Below are 24,719 nucleotides of genomic sequence, written 5' to 3'. Positions count from 1 at the left end.
GCCTTATGCCATAACACACTCAACAGGTGATAACAGAAAGATGTGCATCCGTTGAGTAACTTTCTGTGGATCATCTGTTAAAGACGGAAGCATATATGCTTCTGTTTGGCAGCATATTTGGCAACACTGCACAACGAATCTGGGCATTGGTATGAGTTCGGGTCTCAACTACAGAACAGGCACTTTCAAAAAGGTCTCAGGAGACTCTGGCCCCGTACAGCTAAGCCCAAAGCCCTGCTTATCCATTTTCATCTCTTCTCAGGTAAATAGTTTTAGGCGGGTAGCTGCCTTGGTCTGCAGTACAACAGCAGGATTTGGGTCCAGTAGTACCTTAGAGACCAATAAGATTTTTAGGGTATAAGTTTTCGAGAGTCATAGCTCCCTTCCGCAGATACAGCTGACAGGAGGGGAGCTTTAATTCTCGAAAGCGTATGCCCTGAAAATCTTGTTGGTCTCTAAGTGTCACTGGACTCAAATCCTCCCCTCAGGTAAATGATTGGACTGTTACGCAACACCAGCGCGCGCGCGCACACACACAGAGAATCACTTTGAAAAACCAGCCTAGGGAATCGCAGGGGGAGGGGGAAGGCAAATCTTTTCTCATTGGTCAGCTGCGAGCTTTGCCGTCACCGGCCTCCCCGACAACAACACCAACTCTTCCAGCCGCAAAAACATCCGGGAAGGCCTGGCGAGGCAACCCTAGCCTCTGTCCAATCAAGCGCTCGTGCCCCGCTGGCCAATGAGCAGGCGGGGATCTTCGGGCGGACTTTTCAAAACAGACTTCCCCCCGCCCCCTCTTGTCCCTTTAAAGAAGTGATTACCCCTCAGTCTCCTTCCGCCTTTCCGTTGCCTGAAAGTAATCCCCGAAAACAAAAACACAGCACGAAGCGAAGGCGGCCGAGCCCGCCTCAGTCACGAGAGGAAGTTATCCCTGTTCTGGGACATTATGATTTAAGAGGGAAAAAGGGAAGATTCATTTTTTAAAAAATCCCTGAAGGGACCACATCGCTCAATGGGGTATCTTTCCGCGCGGAAAAGAGCGGAGGGAGGAAAACAAAAGCAACAGGAGGAGCGGTTGCGGGCGGGTCACGTGACGAAGGGGGCGGGGCCGCGGCGGGTCTTGGTCGGGCCGACTCCATTTTGAGGAGTCTCTGAGGCGCTTCTGGCTCGGCTGCCCCTCGGAGGCGTCCGGAGCTGGGAGATGCTGTCGCCGCTGGTCTCTCGCTGACTGCGGGGCGGGGGAAGACCGGGGCTTGAAGAAGGGGCAGGAGCGGCTGGATGCGGGGCTCCTGCGGCGAGGAGGACGGGCACCCGCCGCAGCTGTCTTGGCCGCTGTTGTCAGGCTCGGCCGCCTCCGTCGCTGCTGCCGCTTCTTCAGCCCCCGACCTTTCCTCCTCCGTCCTCTCCCTGGGAAGGAAGCAAGACGGGGCGCTGCTGAAGTGAGTGCGCGCCGGGGCGGCGGAGGCGGCTGTGCGGGGCGGGCTGAGGCTAGGGTTGCCAATCTCCCGGAACTGCTACCGATCTCCAGGCGGCAGAGATCCGTTCACCCAGGGGAGAATGGCTGCTTAAATGTAATATTGCCAACCTCTAGGTGGTGGCTGGAGGTCTCCCGGAATTACCGCTGATCTCCAGGCGCAAAGATAAGTTCTCCTGGAGAAAACGACTGCTTAAAGATGCTGTTGCCAGTCTCCAGGTGGTGGCTGGAGGTCTCCCGGAATTCCAACTGATCTCCAGGCCACAGAGATCCGTTTCCCTGGAGACGATGGCTGCTTTGGAGGGTGCACTCTGTTGCATTGTAATTCTGTCCAAATCGCTTGGAATTTTCCAGCCTGGAATTGGCAACCCTTGTTGTGGTGTCTGTCTTGGGGAGGAGGGAAGGAGCTTGCAGAGAACCGGGATTTCTTCCCACCCTGCCCCGAAAGACTGAGTGGGTGGATCGAGTGGGGAGGGAGAGTTTTCCCCCCTTTGTTTTGGATTGGTAATGGGGGCGCGCCTCGGAACAGCTGCGGTGAGATCCTGTTGTTGTGGTTACAGGCACAGGCGCTAAAACCTCCAGAGCTTTGGTCCACGAAAGTTTAGGCTGGGGATAAAAATTATTTGTTTACATAATTTATAGTCTGCCTTCCTCACTGAGACTCAAGGGGGATTACACCAGGTGAATAAGTACAGTCCATTTCAATAAATAGCGTAAGTGTCCATAAATGTAATTGGGTCAAACAGCAGAAATCCAATACAAGGTTGAAAAAATGCTGAAACGGCATACGCAGTTCTAAAACTGGCCTATTAAACGATATAGAAACTACCTGGTCGGATCATAGTTACAGCAACAGACAGTGCATAGTGGTTAATTGCAACTAGGCCATCCCAGATGAATCTCCCTGGATGACAAAGGAAAGGGTTGAGGGCCCAGAGGAGCAGGTGATTCTGGAGAAGACGTGTGAGACCGTTTTCCAACAAAAACAGGAGTTTTTTGGCATCTTAAAAGATGAACAAGATCTCCTCTCCAGCATAAACCGATGAAAGCTGATGCTGTAGTAAAAGCTTGTGGCAAAGACGGTGTTGGGGGTTGTCTTTCAGGACCCAAAGCAGGTTTCTCTAAATCTTTTCAGCGGAACCCCTGTTAGTCAGTTGGTGTTCTTGGCTTCTTTTATCCAATGATCTACAGTCATCTCCCATTGTTCCCAGCGGGCATTTTTGTCATTTGTTTTAGAACATCAGCTTGTAATAGCAGAATGTGCTGTTGAATCGCAACTGATGCAGGGTGACCCCAACCTTGGAGTGTTCAAGGCATGATAAGCAGAAGTGGTTTGCCATTGCATTCTTCTGCATGGTAACTCCAATCTTCCTTGGTGGTCTTCTATCCAACTACTTAGGTGGCTGACCTGCTTTGGCTTGCAAGCCCTAATGAGCTCTGGCCGAACTGGGCTATTCAGGCTGCTACATCCGTAATTCACACCAAGCGTTGATTCTCTGCCCAGTAAGTTTTTCCAGTTTGATTTTTCTGTTGCATATCTGAAGAATTGGGCCTCAACTTGTGAAAGCTCATCTTGAAACAAATGTTGTTCTTTAAAAGAGCTGGTGTGGTGTAGTGGTTAGAGTGTCTGCTAGAACCAGGTTCAAATCCCCGCTCTGCCATAGAAGTTGGATGGGTAAAGTTGGCCAGTCATAAACTCTCAGCCTAACCTATCTCACAGAGTTGTTGTGGGGATAAAATGCTGGAGAGAATTATGTCAGCCACCATGGGGTCCCCACAGGGAAGAAAGTTTAGGTGAGTATCTGTGTTGGTCTGCAGTAGAACAGCAGTTTAGAGTCCAGTGGCTCCTTAGAGACCAACAAGATTTTCAGAGTGTAAGCTTTTGAGAGTCAGAGGTCCCTTCTTCATATAAATTGGATGGTTTCTGAAGCAGGGAGCTCTGACTCTCAAAAGCTTACACTCTGAAAATCTTGTTGGTCTCTAAGGTGCAACTGGATTCGAGTCCTGCCATTGGGAAGAAAGATGGGGTATAAGTAAATAAATAAAGGTGCCAGTGGACTTTTGTTTTGCTGTGACTGGCTGACAGGACCCTTGTAATCATTAGAGGTTAGGGAGGCTTTATCCAGATTTTAAGGTTGGCTGAAGGTGGCGGTTATAGACATTTGCCTAGAATTCTGGAGAGTGCTAATAAGAGGATTTTTGCAATGGTGGAAGCTTGGTGATTTTTGGACATGTTGAGAGGGGGGAAAGCTAGTGACTCTTGAGAGGGAGGTGGGTTATTTATTGAGCAAAGATTGCGTGCCATGAATGGGTAAGTGCGTGTTAATCAGCAGCACGTCCTTTATGCAAAGAGAGGGAGGTATGCACACTCCTGAAGAACATGATCAAAAAGTTTTTGGGGGTTGTCTCTGGCTAGGCTAAAGGTGAAGAGAAGACACTGGGAGGTGCTTTGCGGTGGTCATCTGGAAGCTAGAATTGGTGAGGTGGTGCCAGAGGTGGTGGCACAAGGGCTGAAGTGTTTTACAAGATCAATTCTCTGAGCTGTAGTTTACTCAGCATTTAGCCCCAGTTGGGTGTCTTTATGGTGGGTCTTATTTCAGCGGGTCTTGCTTCCAAGTAAGTGTGCATTGGTCTGCAGCTTGATTGTGAATACGTTGCAGTTGATTGCTTCTGTGTGTGCATGCATGCATTAATTCGTTCTCTTTGCCTCCCCCCCCCTTTGGTCATATATGGAAATTGCTGCCACAGTGTGTACGTGACAGCTGCTCTTCTACACTTCCCCTCCTCCCCTCGGCAGCCTCTCAAACCCTATGAAAGAAGGGGAGGAGTTTTTCCTATTGTTTTCAGTGTGAAACAGGATTCATCATCTCTGTTGTTTCTCTCTCACTGAATGGCTTTGACATCTGTGGTAAAAAATACTACATTAGATATGTGAAGTGGTTCCAAAAATATGTTGTTAAGATTTGTCAAGAATTGTTAGCTTTTTAAATATGGCTGGTGAAGGCAGAAGGCTTAAATGGATGTTTATGACATATACCTTAATAGCTATAAACAAATGTACTGTTTTACATATTTCTTCTCCCTCTGAGAGAATTTACATATATATATTTTCTTTTTTCTAAGATGAAGGATACCGGAGCAGAAGAGCAGATGGGCAGTTGGCTCTTCAAGCAGCTGAAGCTCCATTTAGATCAGGAATGGAAGTACCAACCTCAGGAGAAGGGTCTGAGCCTGATCGAGTGCACTGCAGAGGTGAGCAGTTGCAGGTTCCTGGGGACAAGGACTGGTGGTTGAGCTGCAGCTGTGGCAGAATTATGTGAGGAAATGGTCAGAAGCGCAGGGGGTTACTCTCCCCATTGCCTTTGTTTGGTAAGGAGAGATTCTTGTTTTCAGCAAATGCCAACTCTTTCAACACAAGCTGCAATCAAGCCAAAATTAAGTTCTGCTACATCCCATGGAGATTAATTACAGAGGCTTTAGTATGTATGTGACTGACCTGTTCAGATAAACAAAACTTGAAGCCTTTTATTGGATTGTACCAATTGTTGACATCTGATGGCAGAAATAATACTCCGTACAAGGTTATTACAAATACACAACGCTTGTTCATGTTGGAACCATCTCTTAATCCTAATGGCTGTTTTTTGTATAGCCTGTCTCATGGCACTGTGTTCTTTAAGAACCTGAATAGTTCGAGGCTGGCTTTGTGATGTTGGTCCTTGAATGTGAAAAAAGAATGATTAAGGAAGTACTTCAGCCTGTGTGACTGCAGGGCTTTGGAAGGCCAGAGACCCCCACTGCGTGTCAGTGTTGCCCCCACATGTGACTGTAGCCAGGCCATTAGCTACGTGTGCCGTCTTCTGCAAGTGTCTATTGGAAAAATGAAGCAAACGCATGAGATCAATCTCTCATTTTCCTATAGGAGGAGAGCCTGCCAGGCTGAAAGCAGTGTGTGCCTCATTTGTGTGTTGTCCTTGAGCCTGGCCCTGAGCAGTTTTGCTGTGCAGTGAGCTCTCATTGGCCAGCAGGAGCAGTGTCTCTTGGGGTCTGCAATCTGAGGCTGAACTCTCCCTAGGCATGTTGCTTAGGTAATATCAGTACAGGGTGGGAGTAGTTCTGGCCCCCAGGCAGCTTGGAAGGGGGATAATTTTCCTGTTCTCACCCCCCATTTCCCCAGTTGAAAGAGGTTGTCTCCACGCCTCTATTAGAATATATAGGCAGGGATCCGTAAATGTGGGCATGCCTTGAATTTGATTGCCCATGCCCCTTCTCTGACAAGGAGAGTGGTATGGACGTTCTCCTTGAGGTGCACTGATTTCAGATCCACCCTAAAAACAGCAAGGCTTCTGTCTGATGTTACGGTGTCTGTGTGGTTCAGTGTGATCAGGGAAAGCCCCTGCCTTTTTCTTGAAGCCTGAAGGCAGGCGGGAGCTCTCTCTCCTTGTTGACTTCAGCGTTTTTCTCCCTCCTTTCAGCATGTTTCTGAGGTTCAGTGCTATGTCTGGGAGTATCCCTGTTCTTCTGCCCTGAAGAAGGGTGGGACTTTTTCTGCTCTTAATGAACTTAATGTTTGTCTTGCTACAGAATGAAAACACTTTATGTCCAAGACTGAGGAATGCAAAAGTAGAAGATCTCTGGAGTCTGACCAACTTCTTTGGGTTTGCCATGGAAACATTTGTTCTGGCTGTCAACATTCTGGACAGATTTTTGGCACTTATGAAGGTATCTGAAAGTAGAAGAAACTGTTGTTATCAGATTGTATCCCTGTTGTCTTGAGTATGGACTCTCACAGATTTTGGCACCAACTTTGCTGTTCAAATGCGATAAGATGATTGATTTCTGGGGATCTAGAACCACAACATGATAAATTGTGTTGAGAATTAGAGAGTTCATTACAGGACATCCCAGGTTGTTAAACATTAGTCCATGTGTGTGTGTTTAGTAATCCCATGTTTTTCTTGTCCAGTCTCCTGCCTATGCCTCTTGCTACTTTGATCTCAACCCTGATTGTTGTCATGTCCTTTTCAATGTGACCAATAGAATCCTGATGCTCGGTGTCAATCTATTGCAGAAGTTCTGCTGAATACCCTTCGTCATAATTAGTAGCATAAATGGGTTTGAGGTTATGGTCTGAGTTGGCTGCAGTTTGTTTTAGTGTTGCAGGAGTCTAGCTTTCTAACATAAAGGTCTTATTCTTATCACTGTAAAAACTGAATTTCAACATAACCCATGGAATGCTAGATGAACACTCAGACCAGTAATGTACTGTGCTACATTTGCCATCCATTGCATATCATTGCCTGCTGCTGCGATAGTTGTTCTTCAGTGTTCTTTTCTGTTTTTTTTTAGGTGAAACCTAAGCATTTGCCATGCATTGGAGTCTGTTGTTTCCAGCTAGCTGCTCGAGTGGTTGAAGAGGAATGCAACATTCCATCCCTCCATGATGTTATCCGCATTAGCCAATGCAAATGCACTGTGTCCGACCTGAAGCGGATGGAAAAAATAATCTCAGAAAAACTGCACTTTGACTTCAAAGCTACTACTGCCTTAACCTTTTTGCACTTGTACCATACTATTGTACTCTGTCATACCTCGGAAAGGTAAGTGATGGATCAGTTTATTTTCCTATTCTTCAATAGAAAACCCGAGGGCCACATCCTGCCTGGTAGCCTTTTGCGTCTTCTCTACGCCCCTTTTGTTTAGACGTCCTTAGCTACCTGTAGTGGCTGTAGATACTCCCTAGTCCTGGTTGACGTGTTCCCTTTTATGTGCTCACACGCAGTGGGATTCTTTCTGTTAAATAAGCAGCTTTCTTTGTCTAACTTGACTTAATCTTGTTCCTTATAGGAAAGAATTGCTGAATCTTGACAAACTGGAAGCACAACTCAAAGCTTGTAACTGCCGACTAGTTTTTTCAAAAGCAAAAGTAAGTAAATGATCGTTGTGGCAGTTAGGATTCAAAATATAATGATGAGTTACTGAACTAAATGTGTTTGTTTTCTCAGCCATCCATCTTGGCCTTGTGCCTTCTCACTCTGGAAGTACAGACTTTGAAATCGATTGAATTGTTTGAGATTGTCATGCGTGTTCAGAAGCATTCAAAGGTAAAAAAAAAACACGACTATATCGTTTCTAGTTACACTGAAGATTCCAGGGCCCAAGGTGTGGGGGGGGGGACACAAAAAGAGGGTCTTGAAGGAAATCTTCCAATTGAAAGGCAAACATCATAATGCTGGAAGGCAAACTTCAGAAATAGAAAAGCACTAAGAGCTCTCTAGATGGTGAAATGAATGTAGTGATGTCACCTCGCTGGGTGTCATGGTGACTGTGAAGAAAAGACAGAAGTGGCAGAGATGAGGCCTCAAGACTTTTATTGATACCATAAGTGGAAATGAGTTCTGGTTGCTGCTTCTCAGCAACTCGTATCCATGGCAACATATTTGATAGCGGAGGTTGTTCAGTCGCCAGTATTCCCTGTCACCTAGACAGAAAGTTGCTGATGTGGCTTAAATATGTCTGGCCTCACTCTGAAGATGGCCAAGTATCTTTTAAAAATATTCTCTTCCCTACAAAAATCAAGTATCAGTTGCAGAAGACTTTGTAAGATCTCTGCTAGCTCAGCATTAGATGTGCTGTGGCTGAGGGGGTGAGAGCAGCTATGTCATCATGTGAGAACCCGCAAATAAGCTGTGGCAAGAATTGAGCACAGGTGACATTCCAGCATATTTGTAGGGCTACCTGACACTATACTTACTTGTTTAGCATATCACCTGAACCACAGTCTTACTTGATGTGAATTCCATTGGAACTTGCATATTTGCTTTAGGCAAGGGTAATTAATGAGGTATTTGAAGTCCATGAACAGCTTGATCCTCTGCATCTTTGAATGTCTACTGTGTTTGTGAGGGCATGCCACCAAATAAGTGCACATAGGATTATAACTGTATTGGATTTATTACAATCCTCTTTTTTGAATAACAGTATGATAATTATAATTTATAATGATAAATTATGAAGCCAGCTGGGTGACCTTGGGTCAGTCCCAGCTTCTAGGAGCTCTCTCAGCCCCACCTACCTCACAGGGTGTTTGTTATTGTGGGGATAATAATGGCATACTTTGTAAACTGCTCTGAGTGGGTGTTAAGTCCTCCTGAAGGGTGATGTATAAATCAAATGTTGTTGTTATAAAACTTCTTTCTTTCTTTGTTAAAGATAAGTGACAGTGATTTGCTGTACTGGAGAGAGCTGGTGTCAAAATGTTTAGCCGACTACTCTTCTCCTGCATGCTGTAAGCCAGATCATAAAAAGCTAGTTTGGATTGTTTCAAGACGTACCGCCCAAAACCTTCAAAACAGCTACTATAGTGTTCCTGAATTGCCCACCATTCCTGAGGCTGGATGCTTTGATGAAAGTGAGAGGTATGTATATCCCATGAGCCCCTCTTTGAATAGCTGCCTCAGATTTTGACAGTTATTGAGTTAACAGGCCTTCTTTATTTAATGCCAGTTCAGTTTGCTGAATGCAGTTTCTTTTCTGAACGTTCAGTATAAGGACTTAGGATAGTTAACAGCTAAGCAGCATTGGTTGGTTTGCCTTTAGAAAGATAAAACCTCATGTATTGAATGAAAGCAGAATATACTACGGTACCAAAAACACAAGTACAAAGAGACTTGCTAGTGGGCTCAGGGAGAAGAGGAGAAGCTGACAAGATGACTGGCATAAAGAAGTGGAGGAAAAAGTGGAGGAAGAAAAGCACCAGCGAGAGTGGTTACTGTAGTCAGGGGGAGGGGGCTGGCAGTGGAAAGGGGAGGAAGACTCTTATCCGAAAAGTTGAAAACTAAAAAAAGTTGAAAGGGGAGAAGAGAATAAGGCGGGCTGGTGCTGAGAAATGGAAGTGTTTACCCTGGTTAGAGGACAACTGTTTTTAAATATCAGGACAAAACCCAAATTCAAAAAAAGTCCAATGTAAATTTTCAAAAATGTTTTGAAGGATGTCTAGATGAGCCCAGAAAACCTGCTCATTCTTTTAGTTCAAAGCCAACAACACAGGCCTGTTAGCTGACTTCCGGTTTGGGATTCATGGAGGTCTAACGCAGCTCCATTCGCGGAGCTGACCGGACTGCCGTTTTAACCGGCCGGAGGGGTGAAAATAACCCGCGGCCGACTGCTCTCAGGCGGGGAGCAGGCAAAGAACGCTCAAGACCCTAGGGTGAGCTAGATCTCGGACGAGGGGGGGCTCTACTCAAGGAGTCTCCCCCCCGATCCTTGAGGTCCCACCTTGCGACGGGTCGGCTATAATCTCTGCGGCAGTTTTGGGGCCAATTCGGCTGGCATAAGACCTACATACCCAAGCTTCGATCGGGGAGGGAAGTCGAGAGGAGAATTTAAGATCGAAACAGCGATTACAACCCGAGAAAGTTGAAGAGAAGGTAAAGATCGCTATCTCTTGAAACGGGACAGATTGATAAAAACAGAGAGGAAAGAAAGCAGATTTTTAAACTGCAACAGACTAGTGAAAAGGAGGTGAAGACTCGGCAGGAGTTGTATTTTAAAAGAGACTAAATTTAAAGAAGTTATTGCAAAAATCGGACTATTGTTTTGAATACCTGTGGTTTTGGAGCTGTGGGAAAAAGACACCATCGCGAGACCTGCTGTGGGAAGACGGGAGACAGGAAGTGCGTAACAACAATAGAGTGGCTGGAGGGAAGCGGCCCTTGCCGACGGACAGGAAGTAGGGAATCGCCATTTTTGAAAGGGGAAGGGTCGCGGCCTCAGCGGAAGAGGAAGTAGGCCATCTTGGATTACAATAACATAGAGAAACCATAGAGAAAAGACGCCCGACATTTTGGATACAAAAAAATTAATTTTGGCAAAGATTGGGACATTTGAAAAAAAGGAAAACGTTTAAATATACGCCACGGAGCTAAGGAAGAGAGCAGATTCGTGGGAGCGAGCTAAAGCAAGCCCCACGATGTCGAAAAAAGAGTGGCAATCGGCAATAGAAAATTTGGACAAAAAACTTATAGACATGATGAAAGAACTTAAGGATACGAAATTGGAGCTTATTAAAGAGGTCAAAGAAGTTACACAGACAGTAAAGTCGGAGCTGTCAGAAGTGAAAAAAGGCGTGGAAACGATTAGTAGTGAATTACAGGGAACGCAGCAGAGAGTTAAAACAGTAGAAGACGCGATGGAGAATTTAATAGACACGCAACAAACAGAGATGAGACTGGTGAAGGGGAGGATGTCAGTTGCAGAAACCAAACACATGGAGAAGCAGCTTCGTTTTCGTGGTCTGCCAGAAGTGGAAGGGAAGTCAGCGCAAGAACAGATGACTGAGGTGTTGGCTGATTACCTGGGGAAGGAGGAGGAGGAAATTGTGGCTATCCTAGATGTGGCGTACCGTGTGAACTCGAGAATTGCAACCCAGAGGAAACTACCAAGGGATGTGATTGTGCAGTTTACAACTAGAAACATGAAAGAGAGGATTGTGACAAAACAATTTCAAGATCCATTGGAGATTGATGGCAAGACGATTATCATAATGAAGGAACTGCCCAGATCAGTGTTACTGGACAGGAAAAAATATAGAGTGCTAATTCAGACTTTGAAGGACATGAATATCAGATACAGATGGGAGTTACCGGAAGGAGTGTCCTTTGAGTTTGGAGGGGCAAAAAAACGCATCAGATCTGAGCGGGAGATGGAGAGATTTATCAAGGACAATGAAAAAGACTTACCAACAAAACCATGAATATGGAGTGTAAAGTATTATCTTGGAATGTAAATGGACTAAACTCACCGAATAAGAGGAAAAATATTTTTCATTGGCTACTAAAACAAAAATGTGATATTGTTTGTTTGCAGGAGACCCATATTAGAAAACAGGATGTAAAATATTTAAAATCTGGAAAATTGGGCAAAGAATTTGTAGCGGCCTCTAACAAGAAAAAAAGAGGAGTGGTGTTGTACATAAAAGAGGAGCTGCAGCCAAAATTTGTTATGAGGGATGTTGAAGCTAGATTTGTAGCAGTGGAATGTAATTGGAATTTAAAGAGAGTGTTGGTAGTTGGACTTTATGCACCTAACGGTGCAAAGGAAAGCTTCTTTGAGGATTTAAGGAAGCATTTAGACGATCTTGTATATGACCAGATAATTCTTGCTGGAGATTTCAATGGAGTGACAGATTTGGAACTAGACAAAAAGACTACAACAGCACAAAAGAAAAGAGGACTATTGCCAAAGCTTTTTTTTGAGTTGATTCAACAAGAGACTCTCGAAGACGTATGGAGGAGAGAATATCCTAAAACCAAACAGTTTACTTTTTATTCTGCAAGGCATTTTACACTATCAAGAATTGATATGATCTGGGCCTCAAAGGACTTAGCGTTATGGACTAAGGAGGTAGAAATAATGCCGATGGTAGGCTCAGATCACAATCCAATTATGTGGAAATTTGGAAAAAGGAGAAAAAGGAAAGCCTGGAGAATAAATGAGGACTTGTTACAGGAAAGTGAGAATATGGAAATATTGAGAAAAGAGACAAAGTTTTTTATACAATACAACGTGAATAAAGAAGTACCAACCAGTAAAGTTTGGGACGCGTACAAGGCGGTTGTAAGGGGCATACTAATGGACTTAAATGGCAGAGCAAGGAAAAAGAAAGAGGAGAAAAGACAAGAGATTGAGGAGAAAATAAAAGCCAAAGAAGTACAGTTAAAAAAGAGACCAGGGAAAAAGAAAATACATCAGGAAATCAAAATTCTTCAAGAACAGTTAACAGCAATGAGTAATAAAGAATTGGAGTGGAACCTTAAAAGACTGAATCAAAAAGCTTTTGAGGGTGCTAATAAACCTGGGAAATATTTGGCATGGCAATTGAAGAAGAAAAGGGAAAAGAAAATAATAAATAAAATCTGTGAAGAAAATAAAACGTACCTGGAGCAGACTACCATTAGTAGAGCCTTTTATAAATTCTATGCTAAGCTGTATAATAAAAAAGAAGTAACCAAAGAATCAATAGCATCATATTTGGAGAAAACCAAACTTCCAGAGATCTCGGAAGCTTGGAGAAATAAGTTGAACAGTGAAGTAACTGATGAGGAAATAAGTAAGGCAATACAATCCGCAAATCTAGGAAAGGCGCCAGGGCCAGACGGACTTACGGCTAAATTTTATAAGACAATGGCCAACGAACTGGCACCATTCCTAAAAGAGGTGATGAACGGAGTTTTCAGGGATCAAAGAATTCCAGACACTTGGAGCGAAGCGAATATATCATTGATCCCAAAAGAGGGCCAAGATCTGACTAATGTGAAAAATTACAGGCCTATATCATTACTTAACAATGATTATAAAATTTTTGCGAAGATATTGGCGGAGAGACTGAAGGGGTGGCTCTCGGAAGTCATAGAGGAAGAACAAGCAGGCTTTTTGCCGGACAGACAAATAAGAGACAATTTAAGGACAGTGATCAATGCTATTGAATACTATGATAAGCGTTGTGATAAAGAGGTTGGTTTCTTCTTTGTAGACGCTGAAAAAGCGTTTGACAATTTAAACTGGGATTTTTTGTTTGCCACTATGGAAAAGCTACAACTGGGAGAAAGATTCATCAGAGCAATTAAAGAAATTTATAGAGACCAGACTGCAGCAATTGTAGTGAATGATGAACTGACCAAGAAATTGACGATTAGTAAGGGAACAAGACAAGGTTGCCCGTTATCTCCATTGTTGTTCATTTTAGTATTGGAGATTCTGATGATACAAATACGACAAGATGAGGAAATACGAGGAATAAAAATAAAGGACTATTCATACAAGGTTAGAGCATTTGCAGATGACATAATGTTAATTGTAGAAGATCCATTGGAGAACATGCCAAAAGTGATAGATAAGATCAAGGAGTATGGTGACTTGGCAGGTTTCTTCATTAACAAAAAGAAGTCAAAGATATTATGCAAAAACATGACTAAGCAGAAACAACAATTGTTAATGGAAACAACGGACTGTGAAGTAACTAGTAAGGTGAAATATTTGGGAGTTGAGCTGACTGCAAAAAATATTGATTTGTTCAAGAACAATTATGAAAAATTATGGACTCAGATAGAGAGAGACTTGATCAAATGGAATAGACTGAATTTGTCATGGTTGGGCAGGATTGCAGCAGTTAAGATGAATGTGTTACCAAGAGTAATGTTTTTGCTACAGACAATACCAATCATCAGAGACTCTAAACAATTTGAAAAATGGCAGAGGAAAATATCAGATTTTGTTTGGGCAGGCAAGAAGCCTCGAGTGAAAGTAAAAGTTCTACAAGATGCAAAGGAAAGAGGCGGAATGCAACTGCCCAACCTGAGACTTTATCATGATGCAATCTGCCTAGTTTGGTTAAAAGAGTGGATGACATTAAAGAATAAGAAACTATTAGCCCTAGAGGGATATAAAAAATTTTTTGGATGGCACGCATACCTATGGCATGACAAAGTAAAGGTCAACTCGATGTTCCTGCATCATTTTGTAAGGAGAAGTTTATATACAATCTGGAAGAAGTACAGAATTTACCTACAAGAAGGAACCCCCTTGTGGGTGGTTCCATATGAGGTGATAGATCCGAGAGCTGTTGATAACGAACAACAATGCTTAACGTATAAAGAAATAACTAAAACTGAAGTATCTAAACTTAGAATAAAGACGCAAGAGGAACTATTACCTAACTATGATTGGTTCCAGTACAGACAGATTAGAGACTTATACAATTCGGACTCTGCAAAAGGGGGCATACGAACAGAGAACTCGGAACTAGAGCAGACCCTTCTTAAAGAAGACAAGAAAAGAATATCCAAGGTATACCAAGTATTGTTGAAATGGTATACCGAGGATGAGATAGTTAAAACACAAATGGTGAAATGGGCTATAAACTTTAATAAAGAAATAACAATGGAGGCATGGGAATACCTGTGGAAAACTACAATGAAGACAACGACATGTATTAATATCAAAGAGAACATTTTCAAAATGATTTATCGTTGGTACATGACACCAAAGAAGATTGCGCTAGGGAACTTGAACACTTCTAATAAATGCTGGAAATGTAGGAAGCATGAGGGCTCCCTCTATCATATGTGGTGGTCGTGTGAGGTAGCTAGGCAGTTCTGGGGGGAAATAATAAGAGAAATGAGTGAAATTTTACAGTTTCAAATAAATAAGAACCCAGAACTCCTGCTGCTAAACTTGGGAATGGAGGGAATTCCAGCCCATCATAGGACGTTGATATTTTATATGACTGCAGCAGCTAGACTTTTGTATGCGCAGAAATGGAAAGTACAAGAAGTGCCAACTATTGAAGATTGGATCTACAAATTGCTGTATATGGCTGAAATGGATGACAAGAAAACTGAGAAATCTGGACTCAGGGCAGTTTAACACAGACTGGGAGAAGCTGAAACAATATCTGGAGAAGAAGTGGGAGGTGGGAGGAAAACTGTGGCAGTTTGAGAACTACTGAAGTATAATAAAAGTATAAAAGAGAGGGGTGACTTTACCGGGGGAGGAAGAGAAATGTGAATTTATAAGCAGTTAGATTAATTAATTGATTGAGATATATATAGATATGTAAAGGTTAATTGATAGAATATTGATAGAGAATAATTAACGGCTTAAACATGAGCAATTAACAATATTTTTTTTTTTTTTACTTGATAAGACTTATATGCACCAAACTGAAGGTATAGAAGAGTTAAAACGACTGATTATGTGATGAGTTATATAGAAATACTATAAAAAGAAGAAATGATTAATATATAGAGAACAAATCAAATTGTTTGATTTAAATGTGGGAAATTTTTATGGTTTATGATATATAGAAATATTCAAAACTGGAAAATGGGACAAATTGTTTATCTAAAGAAGTATAGTTTGGATGTATAATAAGTAAAAGAGTTAAAGATGTACTGCTTAATATAATGGAGAATATATATTTGTTTTAGACAGAGGAAGTTAATAGAAGTAAGGGAAAAGGGACAGAGGGTGGGAAAGCTGTTGGAAGTCAACAAAAGGGGGGGAAAGGGAGGGGGTTAGAAACGAAAAATTAGGGGAAAATTGAATGTAATGTAATGTAAAATATTAATGTTCTAACCCAATAAAAAATTTTTTTAAAAAAAAAAAACACAGGCCTGTTAGCTGTGTAACTTTTTACCCATCAACACAACTGTCTCTTTAAGACTCACCTGTCAGTGACATATTCACATGATCAGTTCCCTATCCCTAGCAGAAGCCATGGTGCGGAGTAACCATCTCCATAGCTTTGTAGACCAAATGGCATGGGAAAATGGTAGTTGGGTCAGTAAGGCAACATTAAAACGGCTTTATGTTGAGCACCTTTAACACTGTTCACTCACTATTGAGTGACAACCAGATAACAAGCTTAAGCATTAATGCTTAAATGGGGAGGGGCTGTGGCTTTGCATGCAGAAGGTTCCAGGTTGACTCTTCAGCATCTTTAGTTAAATCTGGAAGATAGTAAGTAATGCATAACTTCTGAGGCACTGGAGAACTGCTCCCAGTCAGAGTAGACAATAGTACAATACTGACCTTGAACGACTAATGGTCTGACATGGTGTAAGACAGCTTCGTGTGTATTTATCACCTATGGGCTGGTCGTTCTTTTTAGATTTTCCTAAGGTATACTGGTGTGTACTCACTGCTGACGCCAGGGTTTCTGGCACCTGTGGCTGTGAACACACCCCCGGACTGCGTGATGATGGGGCCTTTGGGTGGCTGGGGCAGCGTGAGGAGGCTGTCCACGCTCCGTACGCCACCCCAGCCGCCTGCCGTGCCTGGCCTGTGGCTGTTGCGCCCAGCTGGGACTGTGTGGTGGTGGCAGCAGCGTGGGGCTGGCCAGCTGCAGCAGCAGCTGCAGGCCAGGCACACCAGTTCTGTGGTGCGCGCCTCTGCCCCCAGTGGCCCCGCGGCGCCCACCTTACCACCTCAATGGTGGTGCTGGCCCTGTGTGTACTACCTTCACAAAACTGAAGTTCATAATTGAGATCTATAAACAACTGAGCATAATAAGTCTGTGTCAAGTGATCCTGAGTGTGCTGTGTTGCTTGAGAACACCAAGTGTGTTCTCAAGCAGGCCAGATTAGTAATCTCTGTTCCTGGGGTTTCTTCCAAAAGAAAACTGCACTAGGTGAATTTTTTGAAAGACGCACAGAAATTGCTATCGTGCCAACCAGAAATTGGCCAGAGAGAATCATCCATAGCCGATTACTGCTGCTTTTACAGTTATTGGGAGCAGTCAATTGAAAATTAGCTCCCAGCTTTCTTGTTAAAGATACAGGTGATCAATACATGAACGCAGCCATCACATTTTACACGACGTGCATATATTTTTACCTGGGTGCATCTACCCAGTTAGAAAATGTGGCTTTAAAAGCTGCTGTGTATAGAATCATGTGCTTTCTACATTGTGAATCAATTGGCACAACTGTAATCCTTGGATTAAATGTCTAGGAGCTGCTGACCAAAAGCCCAAAAAAGGATTTCGCTCTTCTGCTGACTATTAGTAGAAATTTCATAGCCCATTACTGGCTTTGAAAACAGATTTAAATGCCGAAGACCCTTTTTTTAGGAAGGCAGCTTTTAGCCAGCTGTGAGCAGACAGGAGGCTGGAGTTGGTCGTAGTACACAATCCTCTTTATATTTAAAACGGAAGTCAGCTTCCCGTAGAGTTAGATGACTTCTGCAAACACTTTTTCACTCCATAGCTAAGAAGGCTAGAGAAAGCAACCTTCAGATCTAGCAGAAGACATTGTCAAGAAATTAGCATGGTGCCATTTTAGTTGGTTTGGCACAGTGCTGTTCTCAAGAGTTTGGCTTGTCATGCTCTGAATCTTTGGCAAGTGGGTCCACCAGAGCTTACCAGGGGAATGAGAGGCCAAGCTATGAGACAATTGTCCAAAATGCTTTCTGTAATAATTCCCTCAGCACACCATGTCTAAAGGTTTGAAAGTTTTATTTAACAAAAGCAGGGCCTTCCGTGGCCCCTGCTTGGTAGAGAACAAACAGCCCACACATGAAGGGAAAATGAAACTAAACTACTACACAGGCTTTTCGGCCTAAAGGGATCAGGGGAAAAATACTAAACAGTTCAATAAGAGAACATCACCAAATTCACAACTTGCCACGATATAACACTTTCCTTGTCTTTTTGCAATTTAAACTCCTTTTTCAAGCAAAAGTTATTAGACTTTGAATCGCACTCATAACGGATGCTCTGTAACATCTTTGTTAAAATGGTTACCAATAAACAGTGTTTATAACTGATCGTCACAAGTTCTTGATGACTAGTTCTCCCTTTGATCCAAAAATTCTGAGTTCTGGACAAAGCCCTTACAAAATACAACTTAAAAAGCAGAATATATCTTTGAAATTCTTATTTTATGTGCCTGGCTATAGAAATTGTGGCACTTTGAATAAAGATTCTGATGCAGAAAAAAAGTGGTGCAGATAATGATGGGGAGGCTCAGAGGCGTTACCCCAGGTTGCAGCTGCAGTCAGGTTGCTACATGTAGGATCCTTTAGAGAGCCTGATGGTGCAGTCCTAACATGGCTTTCCTGGGAGCAAGTCCCATATTAGTAGGATTTTTAAACTACCAATGTTGGTTCCAGTTTCTATAATGGAAGAACTTACATGGCCAGCCTGTTCTTGATCGCCACAGTTTTGTTGAGCGATGGTTGACTCTTGTATTAGAATTGCTTCAAACATGTAAGTGATTCAAACCTCTGGGTTAATACTCCGCCCTGGATTGCATGGTTGAAAGATGCCCTTTTGGTACAACAACGCAGCATGTGGAATAGCTAGTGCTTAAAATAAATTGGCTCCAAGCCCCAACATGGGCTTGAAGCATACTGATGTGGCAGAACCACTTATTCTCCAGTTATCATTTCAGGATGCATGAGGGCATTCCTTTTTTTAACTTTTTCCCCATTAAAACTCTCCTCACAAGCATAAAATTTACTCATCAAGAAAAGGCCTTGGGGTGCTCATGGACCTGCCATTCTGTCTGAAAAGCAGGTTGGCACAGTGGCCAACAGCACCTTCTCTCCGCTGCATCTGGTCCACCAACTCGCCTTTCTTGAACTCCGCTGGTCTGGCAGTGCTGATCCATGCTTTTGTAACCTCGCAGTTGGATTACTGTAACACAGTCTACGTTGGGCTGCCCTTGAAGACAACCCCCAAACCCAGCTGGTTCGGAATGTGGCAGCCTGATAATAGTGAAGGGCTAGCCCATGGGATCAAACGTTCCCCATTTTGAACCAGGTACAGTTTTGAACCAGTTTGAGTTCAGTTGTTGGTACCATTCGTGGCTTGGGGCCCTCATAGCAGAAGAACCGTCTCCCATACATTTCCTGTGTGCCCACTACAGTCCTCTGGCTGGCTGGTCCCCCGCTCAGGGTGACCAGAACTTGGGCATTAACCCTCACGGGTCCTATTCCTCGATCTGGCCTACCTGAAGACGTAAGCAGGGCCCCCTTGCTGGAGATCTTCAGGAGATGCTGCAAGTCTTGCTTCTTTGCCAGGCTTTTGATGGAGTATGAACAGCAGGCCTTTTGCGGGAGGGAAATATTTGGGGATTTTTTAATCAATGCTTTAATTATGATTTGCAAGCTACCCTGAGCCAGGAGGAAAGGCAGGGTATAGTAAAAATAAACCTTTCTTGTCTGCTGGGCCTATTTACTATATGAGGCAGTTTTATTTGAGGGGAGCATTTAACGATATGGCTTTCCCTATTTGCGGTTGGAAATAATAGTCAGAAATACTTAGGATCTCGTTCTGAGTCATATGCTGAGTGGCTGTTAATAAAACACTCTGAAAATTGTGTCCTTTTTTGGGATATGTTATGGGGAGGAGGACTTCAGTTTGCTGTGACCTGATTTTTATTAGGGTTGATGGGAATTAATGACCATGACACATTTTTAGCAGAACCGTAGGAACTCTAAAGGAGTTGGTGTTCGTTTTTATTTGAAAGCTCTCTGTGATGGACTGCATGTTTTGAAGATGCCTGGAAGGGCTGGTTACAGACCCAGTTTGCAGGTCTGTTAAGAGTGGCTCCTTCTCAGAATCAGAGAGCTGTGAGTGGGAAGCTGCTCCAAGGCCACTGACTGGGTAGCTGAGCTGAGAAAGGTAGAGAATGAAATGTGAGTACGTATGTGGGGAGTTGAGAGACGGAGTCTTCGGGGCAAGCAGTTTCCCCTGAAGACAGTGGCAGGAGAACTGGGCAAGTTGGCAGGAGGTTTTGGTAGTAAGTGCAGACTCCCAAACGGGCCAAAGAGAAAAGGGTAGATCTTGTCAAAGAGAAGAGATTGTCCCTTCCCAGTTCAACAGGGAGACAGTTCTAGAGAGAGGAGAAATCCCTGGTCGGATGTGGTGGATAACTGCCCGAGGAGATGTCCTGATTCAGTTGAGGACTGAGGGAAAGCACTGCTGTGCCAGACGCTCTTCTTTCCAGCCCAGGCTACCCAATCCAAAGCCTTGGAGCAGCCTGCCACTCACAGCTCTGGTTCTGAGAGGAATTAACTCTTAACAGTCCTGTGAATGTGTGTGTAACCAGCCCTTCCACAATTCTTCAAAACATGCCGTCTGTCTCACTCTCCTACTGTAATGTGAATGTGAGCTGATCTTAGGAAAAGTAGATTTTATCGTTCCTGGGTATCTTGAATTGAATTCTTTCATCTGTCTCTGAATACCTGTTTCTTAAAAAATCTTTTGTGTTTTATGTATCTCTTGACAAAATTATTGCCTTGACTAACCTAAGCTTTATACCTTCTTTGGTTCTAGTGAGGACTCCTGTGAAGATATGAGCTGTGGTGAAGAAAGCCTTAGCAGTTCTCCATGTGATCTGGAAAGCACCTTCTTCTTCGACCTCAAACCAAAAGCGAAGTGGCAGGCTCTCTTTTGATTTGGTGTGCTGCGTTGAGCTGTTAATGTATGGTAGTACTTTTGGCAATAAGTAGCTAAGCGCGCTCTTCACCTTGGCAGGATTTCTCATGAAGTAACCAGACGGTATAATGTACTTTCCCTTAGTGCTTTAGTCAAATGTAGCAAGGTAGATCTGTTCAGCTAATTTATGCTTCAGCAAGAAGCATTAAGGGCACTCTGCCCCTTAGTGCTTTTATACAAGATGGCTATAAATGGGCTGGATTGCCCTGCTGAATTGGAAACTTGGGGTATACAAAGTTAAATCTCAATGAGAGGATTTGGGGAAGGCTAAACTGCAAAGAAGTATGTGCTTTATTTCTTTTGGAACTGAAGTACTTAATCTAAACTTTAGTTGTGCATTCTTTTAAAGAAAGGAGTCTTTTAAAAATGAGCTGTTAGGTTGTTTTTAAAAAAGCTTGTTCAATTTCAGGAAGCTTATTTGTTTGGGCAGATGCTCAAATTTTTAGAGGAGTCTAAACCAGAGAAAAGCTGGTTAATATGTGCTAGGGTGTATATTAGTATTAACTTGGGAAGATCTGCTCTGAGATCTTGATGCTTCCTTAGAACAGGGGTCACCAGCATGGTGCCTGCTGACATCTTTCCTGGTGCCTGTCAAGCGTTTTAGAAGGCGGGTGGGTCCAGGTAGAGCTTTTGATTGGCCATTGAAGATCCAATTAGCTGTGCATATTTTTGAAAATACTGCTTTGGCAGCACCTGCCACAACTGCACAAGGATCTTCACTGTGTGACTGAAGGTATGCTGCAGCAGACATTTTGTGATTGGCTCTGCCTTCTGTGGCAGCCGTTTTGTGGCTGTGCTCACCAAGCTGTGTCAGAATTCCAAAGGTGCCTGCAAGCTCAAAAAGACTGGGGACCCCTGCCTTAGAAAATCTTACTGTTAACATTCAAAAGCATTACTATTAAATGAGAAAGATTGGCATTCAGTGTAAATTTTACATTCCCTTAACTACTAACTCCTGTAGCTTATTCCAGTATTTTTCCATTATCATAAGCAAGTCCATATCATAACGCGTTTGCATGCTTAAATGAAAGCCGTTAGCGGAAAAGCAATTGATTATGCAGAAGTGTTGGTAAATGTGAAGTTGATCAAAGTGGTTGTAATGACACTTAATTGCTTGCAATTTTCTTTTAAAGCACAGACTGTATGGTTGCATTACTTAGTATTTTAAAAAAATATGCAAAGTGAGCAAAAGAAGAAAATGTACTATGTAGTATGATGATGTACTTAGCGATGCCATGGTAGAAATGAAGGGGCAACAGAAATTAGGGTGTAGCCACAAATTCTGTAGCTATTTGTCTAGGCTGAAGTACAGATGTGAATGGAGATAATGTGTGGTGTGTGCTGATTTTTTTTATAAAGGAAGAAAACGTTTACAAAAATATGTAAAAATGTAAATTAAAACTTGTATAAAAAATCAAAAGGCAAAATAAGCTGAAAACTGTATTTTTACATTGTGTTTGTAACTTTCTATAGGTATGTTGCATGTAGATATTAATTTATTGTATCCTGTATATGATATAAATACTGTATAGTGAAGGCTTGCTTTTTTTGGTACTGCAGGCCTTAATGTCTAAAGATGTTTTCTGGAAGCTATTTTCTCTCAAAGATAAGTCAGATCTCTTTGCTTCAATTCAATAAAACCAAAAGCATTTCCTATTGGAGTCTGCTGTGGTTTTGGCAAGGGTACGCCCAAGCTCAGCTGGCAGAATGAAGCCTTCTAGAACGTTCATGGCTGGTGGAAACTTGAAACATTTATCTTGGGGTCAGAACATGCTTAATTCAGAAATCCTTTCCCAAAATTAGAGCATCTCCTTAGGGCTGAAGGTGGGGCTGAACATGCTTTTCTCCAAGATGTCTATGACCGTTAACCCCTGTTGTAATGCAAATTTAGCCCAACAGTCTGAGGCCTCCTAATCGGACCACGTGCATCTTAATAAGCCATCCCTATTTGCAACTGTACATTGGAAGGCTTTAAAAAACTTACAAAACTGATACTGTCACTTGAATGTGCTTCTAACAAAGAAGCCAGTTGCATTCTAATAGATAAGGCCCCAGATTTAATTGTCTGTGGTTTACTACACACCTCCACCAGCAAGGAACTTTCCTGCAGACTTATCTTTATTCCCCTTTGTAGTAATATGTTGGCTCTTTTCCTTATGCATCATCAAATGAAGATTGCAAATTAAACCAGAAAATTGGCAGCGTATGTGCCTCTAGTCCATTGCTATGGGTTTACTATCTCAAAACTTGGCCTTTGTATAGGTTGTTGTATGTGCTAGAGTGAAGATGCACCCCCCCCACCCCCATACTTCTAAAAAAGCAGGACAAAAGCTGAAACCTGAAGCATGGTGTTAGTACATATCAAGAATGACATCTCAAAATCTGTAGGGAAAATGAGTTAACAGAGAGAAGCTTGGATCCTAACTATTTTTTCTGATTACAGTGCCTCACTTCTGCTGCAGGCTCCTGGTGGTGTTTCTGGAAGTCTAACCTCCCAGGGCAAGCTGTGGTGGGAGAGAAGGCAGCAAAAGTTTTCCATGAGTCCTACTTCACTGGTGTATCAAAAGTCAGGGTCAGAAAACTGGGCCTGTCCTTAGAAAACAGTAGCAACTGGAACATCTGTTCAATAGTTGCCTACATGACAGTTCAGCTATTGAGGCAGAATGCCTTCGAAGCTGCGTTTGCAAGCAGACCTACCTTGATGCTTTGGCAAATTGCAATTTCAGCATACCCTCACAACGTAGTTGTGTAGCCATATGTGGGGTGGGCCTTACTATGGAAAAGAGACACAGGGTGCATGCATGAAGGGAACAGTGCAAGACTGACTTAACAGCAGGTTGTTTCTATGGCCCTTTGAGAGATCGGTGGACCCAGAGGGAAGGTAAAACTTGTTTAGAGAGTGAAAGTAGGAATAGAGCAAGAAGTTAGAGAAAGTATAAATACAGGGGTGGGGGCAAGATTTTTACAACAAATAAAAGCAGTGGCTCTGTTTTCAATATCAGCAAAATGTGATTTCCGCCCCCTCCCTGGTACAGTGATGTGATGACAAAAAAATCTGTTGTGTAGCTGGTAGAGGACTGTTCATAGGATGGCTTCTTACTGTATGAAACATTTGGAGGGAAAGCTTTCTTTGCGAGGATGAAAAAATGGAATGGAAAGGGTTAATCTATACCACACGGAGACTCCTTTGCAAGTTTACTCCATCCCTAATCTGGAATGACTTGTTCTATGCCAGTCTTTTTAACAACAGAGATTCCAATAGTATAGGTCAACACTGAACAGCTGGAAAATATTTACCCATTGAGCACTCATCAGTCATGCCAACTGTCAGTGTGGTTAAAGGTGATTATGGTATGATAATCTTGAATACTCACCTTTGGATTCTGTATACAAGTTGACACGGCAGATTTCTGTATATCGAGCCTGGCTGAAGTACTTCAGCCAAGATAGGGTGGCTGTGACCTGTGACCATAAGTAATCCCTTCAAAGTAAACCAGAGGTTTAATAGTATACCAACTCTATAGCAGTACTTGCTAGGCAGGAGTGCAAACTAGCCAAGATCGTATAAACTCTAGGGAAGAAAAAAAAGGGAGTGTTCTTTTGAGTGATTCCTATAAAATTAATTTTGCATTGTGTTTTATCTGATCACTACATCTAAGTCATAAAATGGCTTAGGTGAGGCACCCAGAGAAAAGGCCTAGGGCGTTTACACATTCAGAAGCCATCAAAACTAAGCCACACTCCCAAGGTCATGATCTCCACCTATCTGGTAAAAAAAAACAACTTTGTAGATTAACCAAGAGAGAGAAAACCGCTACAGTGGCCTAATGAGGAATGAACGTACTCTAGAAGGTACAAGATGGCTTGATTTCAGCAATACGCACAAGACGGGCCTTGGGGAGGGGGTGCGGCTCAGTGGGAGGTCCCAGATTTACATCCTGGAATTTCCAGTTAAAGAATCTGGCGGTGGGTTATGTGAAAGACCTCTGCCTGAGACCCTGGAAAGCCACTGCTAGTCTGACTAGACAATGCTGACTTTGGTGGACCAAGGGTCTTACATAGTACAAGGCAGGCATCTGTAGAACATCGACTTGGCAGATTTCAGCTTGTGTAAGATTTTGTGCAACGCCTAGGGCTTTCCTTCTATATATGCTAGTGTCCTGAAATTTGTCTCACAAGGCCTTGCGCAAGTGGAAATGCAAGTGAGGATACAATAAGTCTGACTTGGTGCAAGCAGCTACT

General features: G+C 43.0%; 1 protein-coding gene across 1 annotated transcript; it reads left to right on the top strand.

Annotated features, from left to right (window-relative positions):
- The first annotated feature begins 1,125 nt into the window (after positions 1 to 1,125).
- Positions 1,126 to 22,133, top strand: LOC129336769 (cyclin-G2-like). The gene is made up of 8 exons (XM_054990110.1): positions 1,126 to 1,439; positions 4,598 to 4,726; positions 6,059 to 6,196; positions 6,824 to 7,074; positions 7,322 to 7,400; positions 7,480 to 7,578; positions 8,687 to 8,892; positions 20,316 to 22,133. The coding sequence occupies exons 2-8, from the start codon at positions 4,598 to 4,600 to the stop codon at positions 20,434 to 20,436; spliced, it is 1,023 nt and encodes a 340-aa protein (XP_054846085.1). The 5' UTR covers positions 1,126 to 1,439; the 3' UTR covers positions 20,437 to 22,133.
- Positions 22,134 to 24,719: the final 2,586 nt, after the last annotated feature.

The sequence above is a fragment of the Eublepharis macularius genome, chromosome 10, assembly GCF_028583425.1.
Source record: "Eublepharis macularius isolate TG4126 chromosome 10, MPM_Emac_v1.0, whole genome shotgun sequence".
In the NCBI taxonomy this organism is placed as follows: domain Eukaryota; kingdom Metazoa; phylum Chordata; class Lepidosauria; order Squamata; family Eublepharidae; genus Eublepharis; species Eublepharis macularius.
The sequence above is the reverse complement of the archived record's forward strand: the minus strand, read 5'-3'. Positions and strand labels throughout refer to the sequence as shown.

Bases quoted from the DNA above. Each gene is read 5' to 3' on its own strand.
- LOC129336769 (XM_054990110.1), top strand. From the start codon at position 4,598: ATGAAGGATACCGGAGCAGAAGAGCAGATGGGCAGTTGGCTCTTCAAG. The intron at 7,075-7,321 runs GTAAGTGATGGA...TGTTCCTTATAG, and splicing joins CTCTGTCATACCTCGGAAAG to GAAAGAATTGCTGAATCTTG. The intron at 7,579-8,686 runs GTAAAAAAAAAA...TCTTTGTTAAAG, and splicing joins GTGTTCAGAAGCATTCAAAG to ATAAGTGACAGTGATTTGCT.